The following is a 24,176-nucleotide window of genomic DNA, read 5'->3' on the forward strand; positions in this document are numbered from 1 at the left end:
GCCATCTTCTACTGCTTTCCCAGGCCATAGTGGAGAGCTGTACTGGAAGTGGAGCAGCTGGAACTCAAACCGGTGCCCATATGGGGTGCCAGCACTGCAGACAGCAGCTTTACCTGCTATGCCACAGCGCCAGCCCCTCATACTCATATTTCTATAAGATCAGTACTAATTCATGAAACATTAAGCCTTTGTATGGCAATAGGTTTTGTTGGCCAAGATACCATTTAGAAATGTTATAGCTATAATCATAAAAAAGATCAGTCTGTATTTATGTCACTGTAAACTTTTGATATTGTTACACTATACCAATACAGTAAATGGGGAAGTTCCCCCAACCTAAGCTTAGTAAACCTGGAGTCCCCTCTCACATCCGCAACTAATTATCAGGTAACTGCAGTAAAATTTTTCTCCAAACTTTTCTAAACAGATCAATAGATAGGGCCGGCGCCGCGGCTCACTAGGCTAATCCTTCGCCTAGCGGCGCCGGCACACCAGGTTCTAGTCCCGGTCGGGGCGCCGGATTCTGTCCCGGTTGCCCCTCTTCCAGGCCAGCCCTCTGCTGTGGCCAGGGAGTGCAGTGGAGGATGGCCCAGGTACTTGGGCCCTGCACCCCATGGGAGACCAGGAAAAGCACCTGGCTCCTGGCTCCTGCCATCGGATCAGCGCGGTGTGCCGGCCGCGGCGGCCATTGGAGGGTGAACCAACGGCAAAGGAAGACCTTTCTCTCTGTCTCTCTCTCTCACTGTCCACTCTGCCTGTCAAAAAAAAAAAAAACAAACAGATCAATAGATAAGCCAAATTATTTTTACCTATTGCTTATAGTTGATCCAATGTGGCTTTTTATTTATACATAAAGAATAAACATTATATTGTTCTGCTAATAACATTCAGGTACATATATGATCCCTTGCAGAAAAAAATAAAGGTTTTATACATAAGATTTTTCAAGATGACAGAAACATTCTCTATATCTCGATCATGATGTTGGCTATAATTGCGTAAATTTGTCAGAATTCATCAAATGTACTTAAAATGGAGAATTTATCTGTAAATTATACTTCAATAAAGCTAATGTTTTAGGCCGGCGCCGCGGCTCACTAGGCTAATCCTCCGCCTTGCGGCGCCGGCACACCAGGTTCTAGTCCCGGTCGGGGCGCCGGATTCTGTCCCGGTTGCCCCTCTTCCAGGCCAGCCCTCTGCTGTGGCCAGGGAGTGCAGTGGAGGATGGCCCAAGTGCTTGGGCCCTGCACCCCATGGGAGACCAGGAAAAGCACCTGGCTCCTGGCTCCTGCCATCGGATCAGCGCGGTGCGCCGGCCGCAGCGCGCCAGCCGCGGCGGCCATTGGAGGGTGAACCAACGGCAAAGGAAGACTTTTCTCTCTGTCTCTCTCTCTCACTGTCCCCTCTGCCTGTCAAAAAAAAAAAAAAAAAAAAAAAGCTAATGTTTTCAAAAAATGAAAGATGTAGAATATATCTCAAACTGTTTAAAATATAAGTGAAAAAATATCCTTATATTAAGGTTTATTCTACATATTTATGTTAACATTTTTAGAAATTAGGGCAAGAAAAGTTTTTAATACAGCATTAAATAAAATGATTAGGGCAAGATCCAGTGCTGTGGCATAGTGGGTTAAGTGTTCACTTGCAGCGCCAGAATCCCATATGGATGCCAGTTCTAGTCCCGACTACTTCTCTTCCAATCTGACTCCTGCTATGGCCTGGGAAAGCAGTAGAAGATGGCCCAAGTGCTTGGTCCTTCCATCCATGTGGGAGACCCGGAAGAAGCTCCTGGCTTCAGATCTGCTTAGCTCTAGCCACTGCGTCCATATGGGGAGTGAACCAGCGGGTGGAAGACCCTTCTGTCTCTCCTTCTCTCTGTAACTCTGCCTGTCAAATAAATAAAACTTTTAAAAAAAAAATGATTAAGGCTAGAAAACTATTTAATACAGCATTAGATAAAATTTCTATATTAAGTCAAAAGCGGGGCCGGCACTGTGGCGCAGCGGCTTAAAGCCCTAGCCTGAAGCACCGGCATCCCATATGTGAGCCAGTTCTAGTCCCGGCTGCTCCACTTCTGATCCAGCTCTCTGCTATGGCCTGGGAAAGCAATAGAAGATGGCCGAAGTTCTTGGGCCCCTGCACCCACGTGGGAGACCAGAAAGAAGCTCCTGGCTCCTGGCTTCGGATTGGCCCAGTTCCGGCCGTTGAGGCCATCTGGGGAGTGAACCAGCAGATGGAAGACCTCTCTCTCTTTCTCTGCCTCTCCTCTCATGTGTAACAACTCTGACTTTCAAGTAAATAAATAAATCTTTAAAAAAATAAGCCAAAAGCTTCCAATTCTTCTTTTTGCTATAATGGCTAATTAATTATCTTTATGCCTCATAAGTTATCCCAATATAAAAGGTGGGTTCTTTCTGTCCTGGAATGAAAGGTCCTTTCATGGAAATGTGAAAGTTATCACCTCCAAGCTTTTGGCATTCAAACTCTAGAAAAGTCCTCTGACCTACATTATTATTGAGAGCAAAGGAAAATGCACTAATTTTCTTTTTAAATATTTATTTTATTTCCTTAAAAGTCAGAGTTACAGAGAGAAAGAGAGGTCTTCTACCTGCTGGTTCACTCCCCAGATGGCCTCATCAGCTAGAGCTGAGCTGATGTGAAGCCAGGAGCCAAGAGCTTCTTCCAGATCTCCCATGTGAGTGCAGGGGCCCAAGGACTTGGACCATCTTCTGCTGCTTTCCCAGCCCATTCCAGAGAGCTGGATCAGAAGTGAAGCAATAGGGACTCGAACCAGCACCCATATGGGATGCCAGCATTGCAGACCTGGGCTTTAATCCACTGCACCACAGTGCAGGCCCCCATATACTGATTTTCTTATCCATAGTGGAGGGCTGATGTTTTTTGAAAAGACAATAATAAAAGCAACCAATTCAGCATTGTCAAGAAACAGGAAACAAAGAATGCTTTTTTTAAATCCTAATATTTAAACACTTCAGTGGAAGTGAAACATTTAGTGCCAGACATGAATCACTCCTGATAATATAAGCTAAATACAAAAGAAACTTCACACATTGACAAACAATTTTTAAATGCCCAAACTGCACGCAAAATCCATTTACCTGGAGGTCAGGACCTGCACATTCATGCAGGCTGGACATGCGCTATTCAGGCATTCATTACAATCCGAGGCAGTCTCACGCCCTGCGTTCACTGCCCATTATCAGGATGTCAAGGTCCCGCTCCTCCTCCCAAGCATCTGCTGAAGATCTTGTTAAGTGAAGTTTCTGAGGAGCTCCAAAGTGAGACCGGAAATTCTGCATTTCCAAAACCCCACGTGAGGCCCATGTTGCCGGCCCAGAGTCCCAGTTTGAGAAGGAAGTCAGCAAATCCTTTCACATTCTGCTCCTACATACCTCAACCTGACTTCCTGTAATTCGGAATAAAATGCTTTAAATTTAAGGTACTAATTCGGACCACATGACTTACAGCATAAAATCAAAAATTTAGGTTAGTTTTAAAATAAAGTTTAATGCATATTTTTAAAAATAGAATAGTGTAGGGAAAGAATGATACATGAATCTGAATGTAGGAGATTCAGATTCTACTCCTAGTTCTCCCTTTAGAAGAGTAATGTACTAGGGGCAGCATTATGACATAACATGTTAAACCACCACCTGCAACACCAGCATTCCATATGACTGCTCCACTTCCAATCCAGTTCCCTGCTAAGGCACTTGGAAAGCAGCGGAAGATGGCCCAAGTCCTTGGGTCCTTGCACCCACCTGGGAGACCCAGAAGAAGCTCCTGGCTCCTGGCTTCTGCTTGGCCCAGCCCTAGCCACTAGGGCCATTTGGGGAGTGAACCAACAGATGGGAGATCTATATGTATCTCCATCTCCCTCTCTCTCTAACTCTACCTTTTAAATAAACAAAATAAATGTTTTTTTTTTTTAATGAAAAGAAGAGTAACGAACTTCTGAACTATAGCTTCCTCATTTTTGAGATGCTGAGAATTTATCAGTTAATCTTTAAGATTCCCTACAGCTCAAAATTGTATTATTAGCTATCAAAGGATCTGAGACTTTGTCTCAGTAAGAGAAATCAATTCATAGTTAAGAACTCAATAAAGACCAGATGGAGGCCAGCGCCGCGGCTCACTAGGCTAATCCTCCGCCTTGCGGCACCGGCACACCAGGTTCTAGTCCCGGTCGGGGCGCCGGATTCTGTCCCGGTTGCCCCTCTTCCAGGCCAGCTCTCTGCTGTGGCCCGGGAGTGCAGTGGAGGATGGCCCAAGTGCTTGGACCCTGCACCCCATGGGAGACCAGGAGAAGCACCTGGTTCCTGCCATCAGATCAGCACAGCGTGCCAGCCGCGGCAGCCATTGGAGGGTGAACCAACGGCAAAGGAAGACCTTTCTCTCTGTCTCTCTCACTGTCCACTCTGCCTGTCCAAAAAAATAAATAAATAAATAAATAAAAAGACCAGATGGAAGTAGCAAAGCAGGGTATTCCAAGATCTCTGATAACTCTTTTTAAATCATACTTTTACATGCAGCAGGATCACAGTTCCTATCATGTTCCATTCTATCACCTAGAATCACACATCCCATAAAAGCAAGCTGTCTTTCAAGTTCACTCACATTCTACATGGAAATACTATACACAACCTCAGAGATTAGCCACACAGCCTGTGCGGACTACACAATACCCCAGTGTGTGACCCAGAAAGATACAGAGGTATGAGTATGTTCTGTCAACAAAATGATCAGTGATGAGAAAAAGTCAAAAATAAATCACTGATACAGCAGACCTCTGGCACTTTGCACCGATCAGTCAAGTGTTCTGGCCATTAAACAAGGACAGGAAAGTTTCATGACATAAAATATAATGAGTTATCTTGCTGTGGCACCAACAAAAAGTGTAAGTACTGGAAGCTACAGTTCAGAAGTCAAGGGGAGTGAAACAGTGGATGGAAGACTTTCTCTCTCCCTCCCTCCCTCCTCTCCCCCCACCACCTGCCTCTGTAACTCTGCTTTTTAAATAAATAAATAAAATTTTTAAAAAAGAAGTCTCCACAAACAATAGAAGAGGGTACTCAGAATCTACACCTCAGTGAGACAGTATTGTTCCCTACTTATCCAGGATCTTCAACTGTATTAAATTAAAAAAAAAAAAAAAAACTAAAAAATTTCTTCTTTTAAGGGAGAAAAAGCCAACTCCCTCCCAGTGGTGATGACAGAAATACAGAAAATAAGTTTTGGTTAAAATTGAAAGGATAATGATCAATTTGGCAACAGATCAGATACATAACATAAACCAATCTATAATAGCTCTGAGTACACAAAAGAAAAAATTTTCATGAAAATACCTTGGCCAGTAAATGCTGCCAACAGTGCTTGCTTATCAAGTGAGAAATGCAGCTTTAGAGGACATTCTAAAAGCAGTAGAGCAAGGATATGCAAATCTCCAAGGAAATATGTTTATGAAGAAAGCCAGGAGCCTCTACAAACACTTTCACATAAACCTTGGATTTATTCCTAACAATGCCAAGAAGGGTCTTACGTGCAAAATCTCTGAGGGAAGAGATTCACTGCCAAATGGTCTGGAAGTACTGGAATTCCAGATTCAGAAGCATTGTATTTACATTACAATTCCTTCATTCCTCAATTATATAAGTAATCACATATGGTTGCTTGCTTTTTAGGAGGAAAAAAAAAACACTTTTTTTCTGTAAAGAAAGTAATACTATAGACTTTAATTTTTATTTTTGCTTCCTTTCTGTATTTTACCCCCACATATGTGGAGCAAAATTTTGTTAAATATTTATTTATTTGAGAGGCAGAGTCACAGAAAGACACAGGGAGAGACAGAGAAAGAGGTCTTTCATCTGCTGGTTCATTCCCCAAATGGTCACAATGGCCAGAGCTGGTCAGAGCCAGGAGCCAGGAGCTTCCTTTGGGTCTCCCACAGGGGCCCAGGGGCCCAGGTATCTGTGCCATCTTCCATTGCTTTCCCAGGTCATTAGCAGGGAGCTGACTGGAAGTGGAAAAACCAAGACTTGAACCAGCACCCATATGGGATGCTGGCACCACAGGCAGAGGCTTAACCCATATGCCATAGCACCGGCCCCTAGAGCAAAATTTTTTATACTATAAAAACTGAATGGATCAGCCGGCGCCGTGGCTCAATAGGCTAATCCTCCACCTTGCGGCGCCGGCACACCGGGTTCTAGTCCCGGTTGGGGCGCCGGATTCTGTCCCGGTTGCCCCTCTTCCAGGCCAGCTCTCTGCTGTGGCCAGGGAGTGCAGTGGAGGATGGCCCAGGTGCTTGGGCCCTGCACCCCATGGGAGACCAGGAAAAGCACCTGGCTCCTGGCTCCTGCCATCGGATCAGCGCGTGCGCCAGCCGCAGCGCGCCAGCCGCGGCGGCCATTGGAGGGTGAACCAACGGCAAAGGAAGACCTTTCTCTCTCTGTCTCTCTCTCTCACTGTCCACTCTGCCTGTCAAAAAAAAAAAAAAAAAAAAAAAAAAAAAAAAAAAAAAAAAAAACTGAATGGATCAACTATGAACAATAGCTAAGACCAATGTATGCAAAAATATCAGGGATGCTTATGAGTGTGTGGCAAAATAAATTACATTTAGAATAAAACCTAATTAAACTACATAATGTATAATTTGGGAAACAGATTAATAACCGATTTAAATTTTCTTTTTATAGCTTTACTTTTTGCTTTGTGCGCAAGAGCATAAGAGAGAATTAACCTTGAATGAACCAAGAAATGTAAAACAATAAACAATTGAGGCACAACAGACTGTAGTAACTGTGGGTGTTGTGTCTGCCCAGCCAGGCTTTTTAAGCATCCTTCTCAGAATAGCCCATGTTCTCTGAGGAACTTCCAGGCTCCTGGGTCCTGTTTTCAGCAAGGTGTCTCTGACCACCCCATTTCCAACAGCAGGGCCATCCAGGATTTGACTCTGGGAAGGATGCAAAATCACTCCACTTGGGTAAATAAAACCAGGAGACTATTCATCTGCTGCTTCCTGTGGGGAGCAACTCGGACTAGACTGTTGCTGGAATTAAGACTTATTCTATGCATCTGCTCTCCCACAATATGGCGCTGGGAGAGGAGGAAACAGCTTCTACTCAGCTGCCTCCAGTTCAACCAATAAACAGCAGGAGCTGCTCCTGATTGGAGGAGAGCAGCGTACTCGGCGTGTGGGTAGCAGAGTTGGGATTGGTGGAAGAGGACTATAAAGGAGGAGAGAGACAACATGCACCAGGAACACCTGAGGAACATCTGAGCAGCCCCTGAGAGAGCCGGCCGGCGGTGTGCCACTCCCCCGTGGAAGTGGGGAAAGTGGCAGGGGGAACCGCCCTTCCACGGAGGTGGAAGGGACGGTAGCCAACCCGGGAAGAACCAGCAGCAAACCCGGGGAGGGCCGAGCAGACAAAAGAACAGCGCAGGGTCCTGTGTCGTTCCCCCACGAAGACGGGGAGCGACATAATGGTGCCGTGACTCAGATAGGAAACCTAGGAGGGAAGAAACGGGAAGAAGCGGGAAAATACCGGAGAGAGAGACTAGCAAAGAGCCTAGGGAAAAGCCGGACAGAAAAGGTGCCGGAAGAAGCTATCAAAAGCCTAGGCATAGACTCAGATACGGACTACAGGGGGAAGCTGGGAGAAATCTCTAAGGTTGAAAGCGAAAGTGAAACCTAGAAGAAACTTAGACTCGGATACGGACTGTGGGGAGAAGCCAGGAGAAATGAGAGGGGAATATTGTTGGAAGAAAAGTTAGGAAACATACCGGGTAGAGAAAAATATGTTAGGGAGGATGAAGCCGCGGGGGCAGGCTGAGGCGGAGACGTAAGCTAGCTTGGGATTCTTCAAGTCAGCCCGGGGAGCAAAAGGCGAAAAGCTAAAACTAGAGGTGGACACGTAAGCCAGGTTGGAATCCGTCAGATTAGCCCGGGGAACAAAAGACGGGAAGCCAAACCGAAAGGCGCAGACGTGAGCTAGGTTGAATTCGCCAGGTTAGCCCGGGGAACTTAGACTGAATACCGGTGGCGGAAACGTGAGCTAGGCTGTGTGACTCACGTAAGCTGCCGCGCGCAGAGAGAGCGCGCGGGGCGCAAGTAGATAGGGAACGCAGGGCTAGCGCGAAGGCCGTGGTGCGGGCGCAAAGGGGTGCAGAGACCGCGGAGCGTGCGCGAAGCCGGGGAAGCCGCGCAGATGAAAAGCATGGGCTGAAGAGGCGCAGAGCCGGGAAGCAGCCTCGGGGCGGGCGCCGGGAAGCCGCGGGGATAAGAGAAACAGAAGTTTAGAAGTAAAATGAGAGAAATAGGAATGCTGGCAGATAGAAGTAAAATAGGAGAAATAGGAATGCCAGGAGATAGAGAAATAGAAAAAAATAAGGCCTCCCCACAACACGGCAATGAGAGAGCTTGGATTCGGTCCGCCTGATTAGTAAGACGATAAGCACCTGTGGGCGGCTGCAGGTCACCGAAGACAGGCACGTTATCAACATCAATAAGTCTCCCCACAATACGGCAATGAGAGGACCCGAATTCGGTTTGCCTGATTGGTAGGGCTTGTAAGCACCTGTGGGCAACTCTAGCTAGCAGAGCAGAGCATGCGCTGCAGGGCACCGAACACAGGCATGCATCAGCACCTAAAAACCTCCTCACAAAAAACATGGCGAAGAGAGGACCCGGATTCGGTTTGCCTGATTGGTAGGGCTTGTAAGCACCTGTGGGCAACTCTAGCAAGCAGAGCAGAGTGTGTGCCGCGGGGCACCGAAGACAGGCACGTATCAACGCCAAAAATAAAAAGAAAGGGGGATCTGTGGGGAGCAATTCAGACTAGACTAAGTTACTGGAATTAAGACTTATTCTATGCATCTGCTCTCCCACAATATGGCGCTGGGAGAGGAGGAAACAGCTTCTACTCAGCTGCCTCCAGTTCAACCAATAAACAGCAGGACCTGCTCCTGATTGGAGGAGAGCAGCATCCTTGGCGTGTGGGTAGCAGAGTTGGGATTGGCGGAAGAGGACTATAAAGGAGGAGAGAGACAACATGCACCCGGAACATCTATCTGAAGGAACACCTGAGCAGCCCCCGAGAGAGCCGGCCGGCGGTGTGCCGCTACCCCGCGGAAGTGGGGAAAGTGGCAGGGGGAACCACCCTTCCACGGAGGTGGAAGGGACGGTAGCTAACCCGGGAAGAACCAGCAGCAAACCCAGGGAGGGCCGAGCAGACAAAAGAACAGCGCAGGGTCCTGTGTCATTCCTCCACGAAGACCGGGAGCGACATAATGGTGCCGTGACTCGGATAGGAAACCTAGGCAGGGTTTAGTGTCGTTCCTCCACGAAGAGGGGGAGCGACAGCTTCCTACAGAATTTTTCCAGGAGCAGGGAAAAAAGTCTCGTATCATCAGAAAAAAATCAGACCAACAAAACAGTAAGCAAACTTCAAAAACAGCTGTTTGAAAGGTGGTTAGGAGGTGGGGTGGGGAGCGCTGCAGCATAGCAGGTTAAGTGCCTACAGTGTTGGCATCCCATGTGGGTGACATTTTGAACCCTGGCTGCTCCATTTCTGATCCAGCTCCCTACTAATTCGCCTGGGAGGGCAGCAGAGGATGGCCCAAGTGCTTGGGCCCCAGCACCCACGTGGGAGATCCCAGAGAAGGTCCAGGCTCCTGGCTTCAGCCTACCCAGTTCCAATCATTGCGGCCATCTGGGAAGTGAATCAGTGAATAGAAGACCTCTCTCTCTCTCTCTCTCTCTCTCTCTCTCTCTGCTTTCTCTCTGTAACTCTGCCTTTTAAATAAATAGATAAAATCTTAAAGGAAAAAAAAAACATAAATCTTAAAGGAAAAAAAAAAACAGAAACAAAAGAAAGGTGGTTGGGCAAAGGCTGAATCCTATCCCATAGACACTCAGCTGCCATACACAGATGACTCCCTTTCTCATCTGGTTAGTAGAACTGGATTCCTGTCAGTTACCCACGAAAGAGGCATGTCACTTTTAACTTATCGGTACCAATCTACTAAAGCAGGATGCCTAAGAAAAGCCTATTACATGATAAAATAAATTTATTTTCACTGATAAGTTGAGAAACAAGGTCACTAATGAACTGAACATTTTGATATAGTAAAATCATCACATGTGAATTGGAAATTTTTAAAGAATTATAAACTTTTTAGTATTACACGGGGTAGTTCAGAACACATTACAAAACCACTTCAATTATCCACATAAGTTCACAATTCTATAGATGTCTAGTTTTTGAAGATCAATAAATATTTCAACTCAGTTTACCTAATATCTGTTTTATATACTCCATATAATTTTTATAAAGGAGGAGTACATGTACAGATTATACTGCTTTTTTTTTTTTCAACAACTTCTAGAACCCTATTTCTCATGACCAGACCATACTCATATTATTTGTGCCAGATGGATACATGAGACTCTAAAAAGCCACAGATACTATTTATAAGATTATTCAAATTTCCCAAGTATCTTTTTTTTAAAGATTTATTTATTTATTTGAAAGAGTTACACAGAGAGAGGAGAGGCAGAGAGAGAGAGAGAGAGAGAAAGAGAGAAAGAGAGAGAGAGAGAAAGAGGTCTTCCATCTGATGGTTCACTCCCCAAATGGCCACAACAGTCTGAGCTGCACCAATCCGAAGCCGGGAGCCAGGAGCTACTTCCGAGTCTCCCATGCAGGTGCAGGGGCCCAAGGACTTGGGCCATCCTCTACTGCTTTCCCTGGCCATAGCAGAGAGCTGGACAGGAAGTGGAGCAGCTGGGTCTCGAACCGGCGCCCATATGGGATGTCAGTGCTTCAGGCCAGGGCATTAACCCACTGCGCCACAGGCGCCAGCCCCCCAAGTATCTTAAGATAAAACATTCCCTAGATATGTAATATGAGTTTTTATAAATTGGGTCTGATATTAATTATTATTTTTTTCCTAAAAGTATTTAGGAAAAGACAATCTTGCTAAACTAGAACTAGCAAAAATGCCAATTTCCAATAGTAAAATTTAGGTATCAATTCATTATTTTAATGGTTCAGGGAAAAAAAAAAGAGATAGACAAGGCAGCACTGTGGCTTACTAGGCTAAGCCTCTGCCTGCAGCATTGGTATCCCATATGTGCACCAGCTCATGTCCCAGCTGCTTCTCTTCTAATCCAACTCTCTGCTGATGGCCTGGGAAATCCATGGAAAATGGCCCAAGTCCTTGGTCCACTGAACCCATATGGGAGACCCAGAGGAAGCTCCTGGCTCTTGGCTTTGGCCAGGCCCAGCTCCAGTCATTGCAGACATTTGAGGAGTGAACCAGCAGATGGAAGACCTTTCTCTCCCTTTCTGTTTCTGTAACTGTGCCTCTCAAATAAATTTAAAGAGAGAGCATGGTTGAGAAAAGGCAAAAATGGCATAATATTAACAACTGAGTGTGGGGAGCAACTCGGACTAGACTAAGTTACTGGAATTAAGACTTATTCTATGCATCTGCTCTCCCACAATATGGCGCTGGGAGAGGAGAAAACAGCTTCTACGCAGCTGCCTCCAGTTCAACCAATAAACTGCAGGACCTGCTCCTGATTGGAGGAGAGCAGCGTACTCGGCATGTGGGTAGCAGAGTTGGGATTGGTGGAAGAGGACTATAAAGGAGGAGAGAGACAACATGCACCAGGAACATCTGAGCAGCCCCTGAGAGAGCCAGCCAGCGGTGTGCCGCTCCCCCGCGGAAGTGGGGAAAGTGGCAGGGGGAACCGCCCTTCCACGGAGGTGGAAGAGTCGGTAGCCAACCCGGGAAGAACCAGCAGCAAACCCGGGGAGGGCCGAGCAGACAAAAGAACAACGCAGGGTCCTGTGTCGTTCCCCCACGAAGACGGGGAGCGACATAATGGTGCCGTGACTCGGATAGGAAACTTAGGAGGGAAGAAATGGGAAGAAGTGGGAAAATATCGGAGAGAGAGACTAGCAAACAGACTAGGGAAAAGCCGAACGAAAAAGGTGACGGAAGAAGCTATCGAAAGCCTAGGCATAGACTCGGATACTGACTGTGGGAAAGAAGTTAGGATTGGACGTTAGGATTTAAAGTGAAAGCAAGAAGAAACTTAGACTCAGATACGGACTGCAGGTTGAAAGCGAAAGTGAAACCTAGAAGGAACACCACGGACTGTGGGGAGAAGCCAGGAGAAATGAGGGAGGAATATTGTTGGAAGAAAAGTTAGGGAAACATACCGGGTAGAGAAAAATATGTTAGGGAGGATGAAGCCGCGAGTGCAGGCCGAGGCGGAGACGTAAGCTAGCTTGGGATTCTTCAAGTCAGCCCGGGGGGCAAAAGGCGAAAATCTGGAACCAGAGGCAGAGACGTGGGCCGCCAGGTTGGAATCCGTCAGATTAGCCCGGGGAGCAAAGGACGGGAAGGCAGACCAAAAGGCGCAGACGCGTGAGCTAGGTTGAATTCGCCAGGTTAGCCCGGGGAACTTAGATTGAATACCAGTGGTGGCGGAAACGTGAGCTGTGCTGTGTGACTCGTGGAAGCCGCTGCGTGCAGAGAGAGCGCGTGGGGCGTGAATAGATAGGGAACGTGGGGCTGGCGCGGAGGCCGTGGTGCGGGCAAGAAGGGGCGCGGAGACCGCGGAGCGTGCGCGCAGAGCCGGGAACCCGCCGCGGGGCGGGCGCCGGGAAACCGCGCAGATGAGAGAAGCGCGGGCTGAAGCGGCTCAGAGCCGGGAAGCCGCCGCAGGGAGGCGCCGAGAAGCAGCCTCGGGGAGGGTGCCGGGAAGCCGCGGGGATAAGAAACAGAAGTTTAGAAGTAAAATGAGAGAAATAGGAATGCTGGTAGATAGAAGTAAAATAGGAGAAATAGGAATGCCCGGAGATGGAGAAATGGAGAAAAATAAGGCCTCCCCTCAACATGGCAATGAGAGAGCTTGGATTCGGTCTGCCTGATTAGGGAGGTGGTGAGCACCTGCGGGCGGCTAGCAGCTTATGCGCCGCAGGTCACTGAAGACAGGCACGAATTAACATCAATAAGTCTCCCCACAATACCGCAATGAGAAGGCTTGGATTCGGTCTGCCTGATTAGTAAGGCGATAAGCACCAGCAGGCAGCTCGACCAGAGTATGAGCTGCAGGTCACCGAAGATAGGCATGAATCAACACCAATAAGTCTCCCCACAGTACGGCAAGGAGAAGGCTTGGATTCGGTTTGCCTGATAGGGCTTGTAAGCACCTGCAGGCAGTTCTAGCAGAGCAGAGCATGCGCTGCAGGGCACCGAACACAGGCATGCATCAGCGCCTAAAAACCTCCTCACAACATGGCGAAGAGAGGACCCAGATTCGGTTTGCCTGATTGATAGGGCTTGTAAGCACCTGTGGGCAACTCTAGCAAGCAGAGCAGAGTGTGTGCCACGGGGCACCGAAGACAGGCGCATATCAATGCCAAAAAATAAAAAGAAAGGGGGATCTGTGGGGAACAACTCGGACTAGACTAAGTTACTGGAATTAAGACTTATTCTATGCATCTGCTCTCCCACAATATGGCGCTGGGAGAGGAGAAAACAGCTTCTACTCAGCTGCCTCCAGTTCAACCAAGAAACTGTAGGACCTGCTCCTGATTGGAGGAGAGCAGCATACTCGGCATGTGGGTAGCAGAGTTGGGATTGGTGGAAGAGGACTATAAAGGAGAGAGACAACATGCACCAGGAACATCTGAGCAGCCCCTGAGAGAGCCAGCCAGCGGTGTGCCGCTCCCCCGCGGAAGTGGGGAAAGTGGCAGGGGGAACCACCCTTCCACGGAGGTGGAAGGGTCAGTAGCCAACCCGGGAAGAACCAGCAGCAAACCCGGGGAGGGCCGAGCAGACGAAAGAACAACGCAGGGTCCTGTGTCGTTCCCCCACGAAGACGGGGAGCGACAACTGAGGAGACTGGATGGGACAGGCTTTTGGTGCAGCAGTTAAAATGTTACTCAGGATGCCTGAATCCCAAATCAGAGTGACTGGGTTCGAGTCCTAGGCTCCACTTCTCATTCCAGCTTTCTGCTAATGTGCACCATGGTTGCCAGCAAGTAACATGAGTGGAGTAGCTGGATCCCAGAAACCCATCTAGGAGGCACTGAATAAGTTCCTGGCCCAGGCCCAGCTGCTGTGGGCAGACATTTGCTGAATGAACTAACAGATGGAGGACCTCTCCCTGGCTCTGTTTCACTGCCTTTCAAATCAATAAAAAATAAATTAATAAAACTGCAATAAAAAGCAGAATCTGAGTAAGGGTATTCAAGATATTCTGTATAATCGCAGAAACTTTCCTGTAACTGTTAAGTTATTTCAACATAAAAGTTTACAACTAAGTTTTAATAAGATTACAAATAAACAATGAATATGTTTATAAATACATTTATTCTCAATTCTGTGACCTTTGTTTTTGTATCTTCTGCCCTTTTCTTGAGATTTTTACCTTCGCCTTATTCATTTCAAGAGGTCTATGCTGATGAAGCCTTTCCCTGACTCCCAGTTCTCCAAGAAGTCATTTCTTTAGTACTTCGGCTAATGCTGTTCTCCAGCATGTACTCAAATCACCTGATGGTTCCTTTGCATTGTGCTTTCCCCTATGGCTGAAAACCATTATTCATCTCAAGATCAAATAAACATCCACTGATATTTATTTCTGTTTTTAATAAATGATGATAGGAATTTATGACACAACAGGATCACAGAAATGATTTAATTTAAATGTTTGTATGTTGCTCAATTAAGAGAAAAGATTTCTTTGATGAACTGTATTTTTTTTTTTTTTTTTGACAGGCAGAGTGGACAGTGAGAGAGAGAGACAGAGAGAAAGGTCTTCCTTTGCCTTTGGTTCACCCTCCAATGGCCACCACGGCCGGCGCACCGCGCTGATCCAATGGCAGGAGCCAGGTGCTTCTCCTGGTCTCCCATGGGGTGCAGGGCCCAAGCACACTTGGGCCATCCTCCACTGCACTCCCTGGCCACAGCAGAAAGCTGGCCTGGAAGAGGGACAACTGGGAAAGAATCCGGCGCCCCGACCGGGACTAGAACCCGGTGTGCCGGCGCCGCTAGGTGGAGGATTAGCCTATTGAGCCGCGGCGCCGGCTGAATTGTATTTTTAAAATAGACTTTTAATCTTTTTAATGGATGTGCTTCATGTCTACAGTTTTCATGTAGTTAACACAAAATGAAAGATTAGAAATACAGACATGAGTTAGCCATGAAAAAGTTTCAAATATTTGGACTACAACACTTTCCAGATAAATTTCCCTTTTTAGTTAAACTTTTTCTGTGTATCGGGGAATCCCTAAATGTAACATGAACATAAAAATTACTTGGAATGCACCGAAATCTAACAGCTTCCACACCATTTATGAGTTGCTTCCTGTGGAACACAACAGAATAAACACAACAAATATTTACGAAGTCAGAGAAACGTAAGGAGGCTGCCCTGTGTCAATAACCAGGGAGGAGTCTGTCTACTCAGTGAATGCCTCAGACTTTGGTTCTAAAACAGATGGGTCCAGGGCTGGCGCTGTGGTGCAGTGAGTTAAAGCCCCAGCCTACAGTGCCGGCATCCCACATGGGCACCGGTTTGAGACCCAGCTGCTCCTCTTCCGATCCAGCTCTCTGCTGTGGCCTGGGAAGGCGGTGGAGGATGGTCCAAGTGCTTGAGCCCCTGCACCCATGTGGGAGACCTGGAAGAAGCTCCTGGCTCCTGGCTTCAGATTAGCTCGGCTCTGGGCATGGCAGTAATTTAGGAAGTGAACCAGGGGAATAGAAGACCTCTCTCTCTCACTCTCCTCTGTCTTTCAAATAAAATAATCCTTTTAAAAAATAAAATTAAAAATTTAAACAGCTGAGTCCAAACTGCAGCTGTGCTAACAGTTGTGACTGATCAAGCTACCCAACATCTCTGTGCCTCAGTTTTCTCATCTGTTTCTGAGACAACAACGCCTGCTGCCTCACAGAATCTGAAGAAGGATTAAATAAATTAATACATCCAAAACATTTGGAATTGGGACTTGACCTTTCAAAGTGCTCAATGCATGACCTATTGTTTGGAATCATTTTGCATTTTTGAGTTTCAACTGAAAAGCAATATCTGTATTTGGCCAAAGATAATGAAACCTTGAAAGAATGTGGGATGAAAAAAATCTCAAAAGTCAAAGTTTCATTATTAGTTTTCACTAAGTGCATGGCTTATAAGAAACCAATAACAGAACACAGAGCCATATAACAAAAAAACTACAGGGAATGCAGGATAACATCATTTAAAACACAAGACTGAAGTTTCTCACATACCTTTTCCAGTGTCTAACAGCCCAAGAACACCGAAATTAAACAAATTAGGAAAAATGCAAATAACAAACTTAAAAACAATAATATAAATGCTTACATACCCCCAAAGACTATGCATTTTATATTCATAGGCTAGCTACATATAAATTTATTACAAATATTACAGCCAATGTTCTTTTACCACAATTCAGTAACATCAGAAATAAAAATAAAATAATGACAATGACCAAAAATGTTATAACAGTTGAGAATTAACAACTAGCTGATCCATGGAGAGAAAGAAATCAAAACACGAATTATTTCAATACTACATATATTAAAGCACTTCAACCCAACCTGACAAGAAACAAAGAAAATTATACTAGGAAGAAATAGCAACATCTCTCCCTTTATCGTCAAAGAAAGAACTCGGTCATTTTAATAGAGGAATTTAATACTTGTCTTGGCTCAGGCTGTTACAACTAATTATCATAGTCTGGGTGGCCTAGGCAAAAAACATTTACTTCCCACAATTCTAAAGGATCAGAAGTCCAAGAGAGGATACTAGCATGGTCAGGTTCTTGATAAGAGTTCTCTACCTTCTAGAAGAAGTAAGTCTTCTTGCTGTATCCTCATAAGGCTCATGGCGGGAGGGGCACTCAAACACACAATAGCAAATATCTTCTATGGGCATTTATCTCAACATGAGGGCTCTCCCGCCACGATTTAACTACCTCCCAAAGGCCCCATCTCTAAAAAATCATCACACTGGGAGTCTGAGAGTTAGGGCCCCAGAGTGGGAGTTGGGAGAGGATCTAATTCAGTCCATAGCAGTTTTCTAACATGAATCTTACAAAATCACAGAAGGAACAGACAAAAAAACTGAAAAATGTGAAAGAAGAAACCAAACAAGTGGGGAAAAACAGTCAATTAAATAAACAATCCTGGAAAAGTTGGCTATCCCCATGCAGGAGAATTAAACTAGACCCTATCTCTCAACACATATAAAAATCAACCAAACACAGATTAAGTGATTAAGTGTAAGAACCGAAACTATAAAACCACTAAACAAAAACACAGCAAAAATGCTTCAGGACAAAGATATGGGCAAAGGTTTTATGAATAAGACAACAAAAGAAAAACAAGATAAACTGGATTACATCAAACTGAAAACCTTCTACACATCAAAGTAAACAATCAACAAAGTGAAAAGACAACCATCAGAACCAGAGAAAATATAAAAAAAAAGACAAGGGGCTAGCATTCAGAAAATACAAAGAATTCAGTAACCCAATAGTAGAAAAACAAGTACCTTGATTTTTAAAAAGACATTTCTCAAAATAAGACATACAAGAGGTTATCAGTACATGAAAAATTCTCAACATCACAAAATGTCAGGGAAATGCAAATCAAAAGGACAGTGAGAGATCACTCCACCCAATCAGAAATTGTATTATCAAAAAGTCACAACACTGGCATGGATGTGGAAATAAGGAAACTCTTATTCACTTCTGCTGGAAATGTAAATTAGTATACCCATTATGAGAAACAATATGAAGTTCCCTCAAAAATTACAAGTAGAACTAATACATGCTCCAGAAATCCCTCTACTGGGTATATACATTCAAAGGAAATAAGTAGGCTGGAAAAATATCTGCACTACTATGTTCACTGCAGCAGTATTCACAACAATCAAATATGGACATGACCTAACTGCCCATCAACTGATGAAAGGACAAAGATAATGTGTATATACACACAATGGAACATATGCAGCCACACACACACACACAAAAAGAATGAAACTCTGTCATTTGCAACAACATGGATGAACCTGGAGGGAATTACAGTGTAAGAAACTAGGCACAGATAGATGCCAAACGATCTCACTCATATGGAAATTTGAAAATAGTTGATCTCACAGTAGTAGAGTATAGAATAGTGGCTACCAGAGGCTGAGTATAATAGCCATCATAAGCAATCTAAAAACTTACACTTTTAAAAAGTTCAGTAAAAGAAGTACATGTGTGCATGTGTGCATGATTAGAAACAAGAAATAACACATTCAAGTGAGATTAAGTATTTTAAAATGTGTATGTGTGTGGCAACCAATCTGTTAACTTAGAAAAAAAAAGAGCATTCCCTAAGGTAAATAAAAGGTATTGAAACTGATCCAAATAAAAATAGAAAACTTAAGTGATTTCCACTGAAGAGTTTTAAAGACAGATTTAAAAGCCACAATTTTAAAGTGACTGAGAGCAATAAATAAATAAATAAATACTAAAAAATTTTTTAAAAGGCCGGTACTGTGGCTCACTAGGCTAATCCTCCGCCTGCAGCGCTGGTACTCTGGGTTCTAGTCCCGGTTGGGGCGCCGGATTCTGTCCCGGTTGCTCGTCTTCCAGTCCAGCTCTCTGCTGTGGCCCGGGAAGGCAGTGGAGGATGGCCCAAGTGCTTGGGCACTGTACCCACATGGGAGACCAGGAGAAGCACCTGGCTCCTGGTTTCCTATCGGCGCAGTGCGCTGGCCTTAGCGGCCATTTGAGGGGTGAACCAACGGAAAAGGAAGACCTTTCTCTATGTTTCTTTCTCTCACTAACTCTGCCTGTCAAAAAATAAATACAATAAATAAATAAAAAAATAAAGTGACTAAAAGCAGGTACTTTTACCAATGAGTTCCATCTAATTTTTATAGAGCAACAATTTCTAATACCATTTCAACTACTCAGAAAAAAATATTAAAATCTATCTAATTTATTTTACAAAGCTAGCATTAACTCACTACCCAAATCTGCTTACAAAAGTACAAGAAAAACGTGAAAATTCATCATCATTAAATAAAGTATAATTTTCAGCAATTTATCAAAAAGTTTTGATTTTCTACTCAGTAGAATTCATTCCAGGAACAGAAGGATTCAGTATTAGAAAGTGAATCATCATAACTAAATATATCAAAAATTGAAGGCTAAATCATATGATTATAATAATGAATGACAAAAAAAACTATTTCATTACTTCATTCCTAGTAAGAACTAGGTAACTTAGTGACCAAAACATTTAAAATGTTAACACTTCTTAAGAAAAAAACTAATACACACAGAAATAATGAGTCCTTAGACTTCTTAGATTAAATGTCAGGAAGATTCAATATAACAAATCTACAGTGAAGTTTGGCAGTGGGAGCTGAAAAGAGATGACAAATCTAAAATGTTCTATTTATATATGTAAATATATATTTAAACATATTCATATGTGTGTACATACACACACAAATACTAACAAACTCGTATATAAAAACATAAAGCCCTTTAGAGCAAACATAATCAACATATGCTATTACCCATTTGAGCTTATTGTCTGTTAAGATACTGATTTACCTGTTTGGGAAGTCGGAACAAGGAATTCTTATAGAAAATGTCCTTAGCCTGGCTCCATGTACCATCGATGATGATGATTGTGGAAGGATAAACAGGAGACTCTAATATAAATTCTTCCAAATTAGTAGCTTCAGCCCCTGGATATAATACTAATGTCCCAGATTTCCGGCAAATATTTGAAAGTTCAGGATCTCTGAAAACAAACATTTTTTTTTTTACATATGCCTTCATTAGCTTGCAGAGGCAAAACAGCTTTATTTTGATTACTAAAATTCCTAGAAACATTTTCCCTCTATCTAGTCAAGTATCTTACTCAAACACAGGTACTAATTAGGTCACAAAGTTGGTATACTCTACTGATGGGTGAGCCACAATTCTGCCACCATCGTCTACATGCTCCAACCTTCACTCCTCCTCTGCACTAAGGTTCTTCTGTGAGTATGATAATTATTTCAAATCGCCCTAAACGTTAACTTACCTCTCCTCACTGAAGCGACGACCGATTCTCACTGTGCACTTGTCCTGGGGGAGGCATGCCGCCAGCAGAGGAACTGTCCGCAGCACTCTGCTTTCCTTTAATCAAAAGATTTATTAAAACACAGATCTTTTACTTAAATACACTTTTAAAACTTTAATGATAAACGTGTGATTCATGATCTCACACATAACTTTCAAAAGTCTTTTACTACAGATCACAGTTTAATAAAGCCAAAAAAAGGAAATTTTTTCCAAATTTATCAGTATGAAGCAACATACAGTGTACCTTTTTATTCTACTTGGGTATGTTTACTGATCAATTAACACCAATCTAAATAATGGCTAAGATTATTAAAAATGTAAGCATATTTGGGGCCAGCACCATGGCTCACTTGATTAATCCTCCACCTGCGGCGCCAGCATCCCATATGGGCACCAGGTTCTAGTCCCGGTTGCTTCTCTTCCAGTCCAGCTCTCTGCTATGGCCCCGGGGGTGCAGTGGAGGATGGCCCGGATCCTTGGGCCCTGCACCCACATGGGAGACCAGGAGGAAGTACCTGGTTCCTGGTTTTGGATCAGCGCAGCGTGCCAGCCTTAGCGGCCATTTGGGGGGTGAACCAATGGAAGGAGGCCTTTTCTCTCTGTCTCTCTTTCTCACTGTCTAACTCTATCTGTCAAATAAATAATAAAAAAAAATTTTTAAGTGTAAACATATTTAACTAATTGAATCCTTTATTCTGATGAGCTTATTTCACTAGTAATTACATTTTGTATTATCTCACCTTGAAGATAATTACCTAGATGTTTATGCTCAAAAAACATATAATGGGGGAGTCCGGGACTGTGACACAGTAGGTTAAGCCACTGCCTGCAATTCCAGCATCCCATACGGGTGCCAGTTCTTGTCCAGGCTCCTCCACTTCAGATTCAGCTCTGTGTTAATGGCCTGAGGAAAGCAGGAGAAGATGGCCCACGTGCTTGGGCCCCTGGTACCCACCCGGAAGACCCAGATGAAGCTGTTTGGCTCCTGGCTTCAGTATGGCCCAGCTCTGGCCATTGTGGCCACCTAGGGAGTGAACCAGTATATGGAGGATCTCCCCTCTCTCTGTAACTCTTATTTCCAAATAAATTAAAAAAAAAAAAATACACAACAATGGGGGCATATCACAAAAACACATAAACCAATCGTAGGAGCTCCCAACGGCCAAAAGCAGAACAATGTGATCAACACAGTAATACAGTGCTGGGTTATAACTCATGGAGTCCAGAGTTATATAAATGACCAAATACAAAAATAAATGAAGAGCTCTGAAAGGATGTGAAGAGTCCCCGCACCGCGGAGAGCTCACTCTCCCTGCCTGCTTTTATGTGGCCGTGATTAACGGCCCTCCTGCACAAGAAAACAGGGGACAGGAAGAAAACAAAGCACTAACTTGAGGGGGGAGAATCACGGTGACCATTTCCAAAAACAACATTAGCTTGACTATCTTTTGTTGTTTTTTTTTTCCCAAAAATCCTGGTTTCCAAGACTGGAAACCATCTTTCTTACTGCCACACCCTTAGTCCCCAAAGACAGGTGATTAGCTACTCTGTATCAGTTGAGCTTTCGGAAATTTCCAGTGTTTCCTATGAAAGCCTTCCCTCCACACCATGACCATGAGATTTTAACACAGACACAGCCAGTTCCAGAACCGCTATCAAAGTAACACATCTGTGTGCTGTCAAATTAAACAGTGCCAAAAGATGTAAAACACCACTTCTGTGCCCACAGGTGCTCCCCAGTCTCCCACCCCAAAGGCAAACACTAGCTTTAGCTGTTTCTCCTGGTATTTCTCTCCGTATTTCCAAGTAATAAGTGTCTTCTATTTCTTTATTTACTATTTAATATTAGATATTAGCAAATAAGCCACCAATTGTCATCACTTTCCAAGCTAATGATTATGTGTACAAGTCTAAATGTAACACAGACAGGATCATTTACTTCTCACAATAAGCCAATAAAGAAATACACCTTTGATCACTTCCATTTTCCTAAGGAGGAACCAGAAGCAGAGAGGCTAGAAACTTGCCCACTCTTGCAAAGCTGTTAGATTTGAAATCGGGCCCCAGAGCCCCTGCTGTTCACCACCACACTTTCTCTCCACCACTTGCCGTAACAGATGAGGCTTTGATTTTTTTACACCTCTCCTTACCCTCTCAGCTTCTAAAATCTCCAATTAAATCAACAAACCATTGACATGCTTATGACTAAATACAAACTGGTCAGAAAAGCCAAGGAGTTTGACCTAACAGCTGTTTCTTTTAAAGTCTTTGTTATTTTTGATAGCCCATATACCCATCCTTTGAAATTCTCCCACCATGTCATCTCATATCACCTCCTCCACCAAGTCTTCTGTTTCCAAAGCCCCTCCCAGAACCTGTTCAAATGGTTTGCAATCACTTTTTATGGGGGGAGTCATCAAATTAATATCTCATTTTATTGACATCAATATGCGGAGGTTAAGCATAAGCAAACCAGTGTTACCAAGATAGGTGACCTGAAGGCTCCTTTGTTGGTGAGAAAAAACAAGCAGTTTGGTGTATTTGCATATGCATAAATACATTTGCAGGACACACCACTATGGAAGGGTTATTGCAACTGGATTAACCATGACACAAAATAATAACAATAAGACTCAAAAAGAAGTAAGATTGCAAGAAATCAGCAAATAGACCTACATTTTAAAAGCCATCTCATGTCTGGAACACACAATAATAAAAAGGCACCATATTATATACAAGGCAAAATGAAAATACTAATCAGGTTTTAACTGAAAACGCAGCAGCCAGTAACCTATCATTTTATGTAAACTTGGCTATGCAGTATTGTAAGTTTCAATGCAGTAAAATAATGCCAGCCAACAAATGGACAGAATCCTGAAAAAAGAAAAGGAAGGTTGATAAAAACTGGGGGGAAGGGTCCCCAAGAAATAAAAAATTAAACATCTGCAATAAACAGGTGTTTCAATGTTTGAAAAGAGGAAAAGACAAATTAACTTCTCTTATATCACTGTTACAGTCTTCATGTGGTACAAGATTCAGAAATTTAACAAGTAATAATTCCTTCCTAATCCTCACTGGACTATGATTGCCTGAGTTCCTGCATACTGGAAGAGTTTTTACTCAGCTTAAACTAAATCCATTTGTCAATACTGACTAATCTGGTATGTACCCTAACATGGGTTTCTACTCTTTCTCCCCTCTTTGCGACTCCAGTCAATCAAGAGGGAAAAACACAAATACACACCAGCACATGTATAATTCTAACCAGTATAAGAAAATGTTAATTGAAAAGCCTTTATATACATATAACATTTACTATAAAATATATGTTTGTTCTATTCATCTAAAAGCAACCAAAACTTTATTTGTACATTTACTCTGTAAGACTAAAATTCCAGAGTTATTTCTACTTTAGCAAGAAAGAAACATAAACCAACACCAAATCTGAAAAAGCATCCAAAATTCATACAAAATTCCTACAGTTTCAAAATTTCAATAATAATCAGTAATACAGTTTCCATGAAACAATATCTGTCTGTAAAGCATATATGTCTAATATTTTTTGCCAAGAGAAAAAACAATTCTTCTCAGGAGCAGACACTGTGGCACAGCGGGTTCAGCCACCACCTGCAAAGCCAACATCCATACTGGAGCGCCAGCTCAAGTTTTCACTACTCCACTTCTTTCTGGCTCCCTGATAAGACGTCTTGAAAGAAAAGCAGATGGACTGGATCACAGGAGAGGGACCTTACTGCTCTAGTCTAGGGGAAGACAGTTTTTAAAAAGTAGAAGAAGAGCAGTCTCAGGGAAGAGTTGGGGAGAAAATGGCAAAGGAAACTCCACACAAATTAGAGGGACACTGCAGACCCATGTGGAGGGTGTGGACACACACAACTCAGACCCTAGCAGCAGAGAACCTCAGCACCAGCTCTGGAGAGTGAGGAGAGACCAGTCGGCAGCAGCCCTGGCCACTGGCCA

The 24,176-nt window shown here is 43.9% G+C and overlaps 1 protein-coding gene across 3 annotated transcripts in view; it reads right to left on the bottom strand.

Annotated features, from left to right (window-relative positions):
* The window catches only part of DTWD2 (DTW motif tRNA-uridine aminocarboxypropyltransferase 2), a 156,776-nt gene that overhangs the window by 89,465 nt on the left and 43,135 nt on the right, over positions 1-24,176 (bottom strand). For 2 of the 3 annotated variants that reach the window (XM_070076035.2, XM_089334836.1), the window contains exons 3-4: positions 20,158-20,252; positions 19,680-19,872 (exon numbers count right to left, since the gene is read on the bottom strand). The exons of the other annotated variant lie outside the window; for it this stretch is intronic. In XM_070076035.2, the coding sequence (XP_069932136.2) occupies positions 19,680-19,872; positions 20,158-20,252 (288 nt within the window). The remainder of the gene's footprint in view (positions 1-19,679; positions 19,873-20,157; positions 20,253-24,176) is intronic. 3 annotated transcript variants of the gene reach the window in all.

Source organism: Oryctolagus cuniculus, chromosome 6 (genome assembly GCF_051225735.1).
Source record: "Oryctolagus cuniculus isolate XC-2025 breed Fujian yellow rabbit chromosome 6, ASM5122573v1, whole genome shotgun sequence".
Taxonomy (NCBI): Eukaryota; Metazoa; Chordata; class Mammalia; order Lagomorpha; family Leporidae; genus Oryctolagus; species Oryctolagus cuniculus.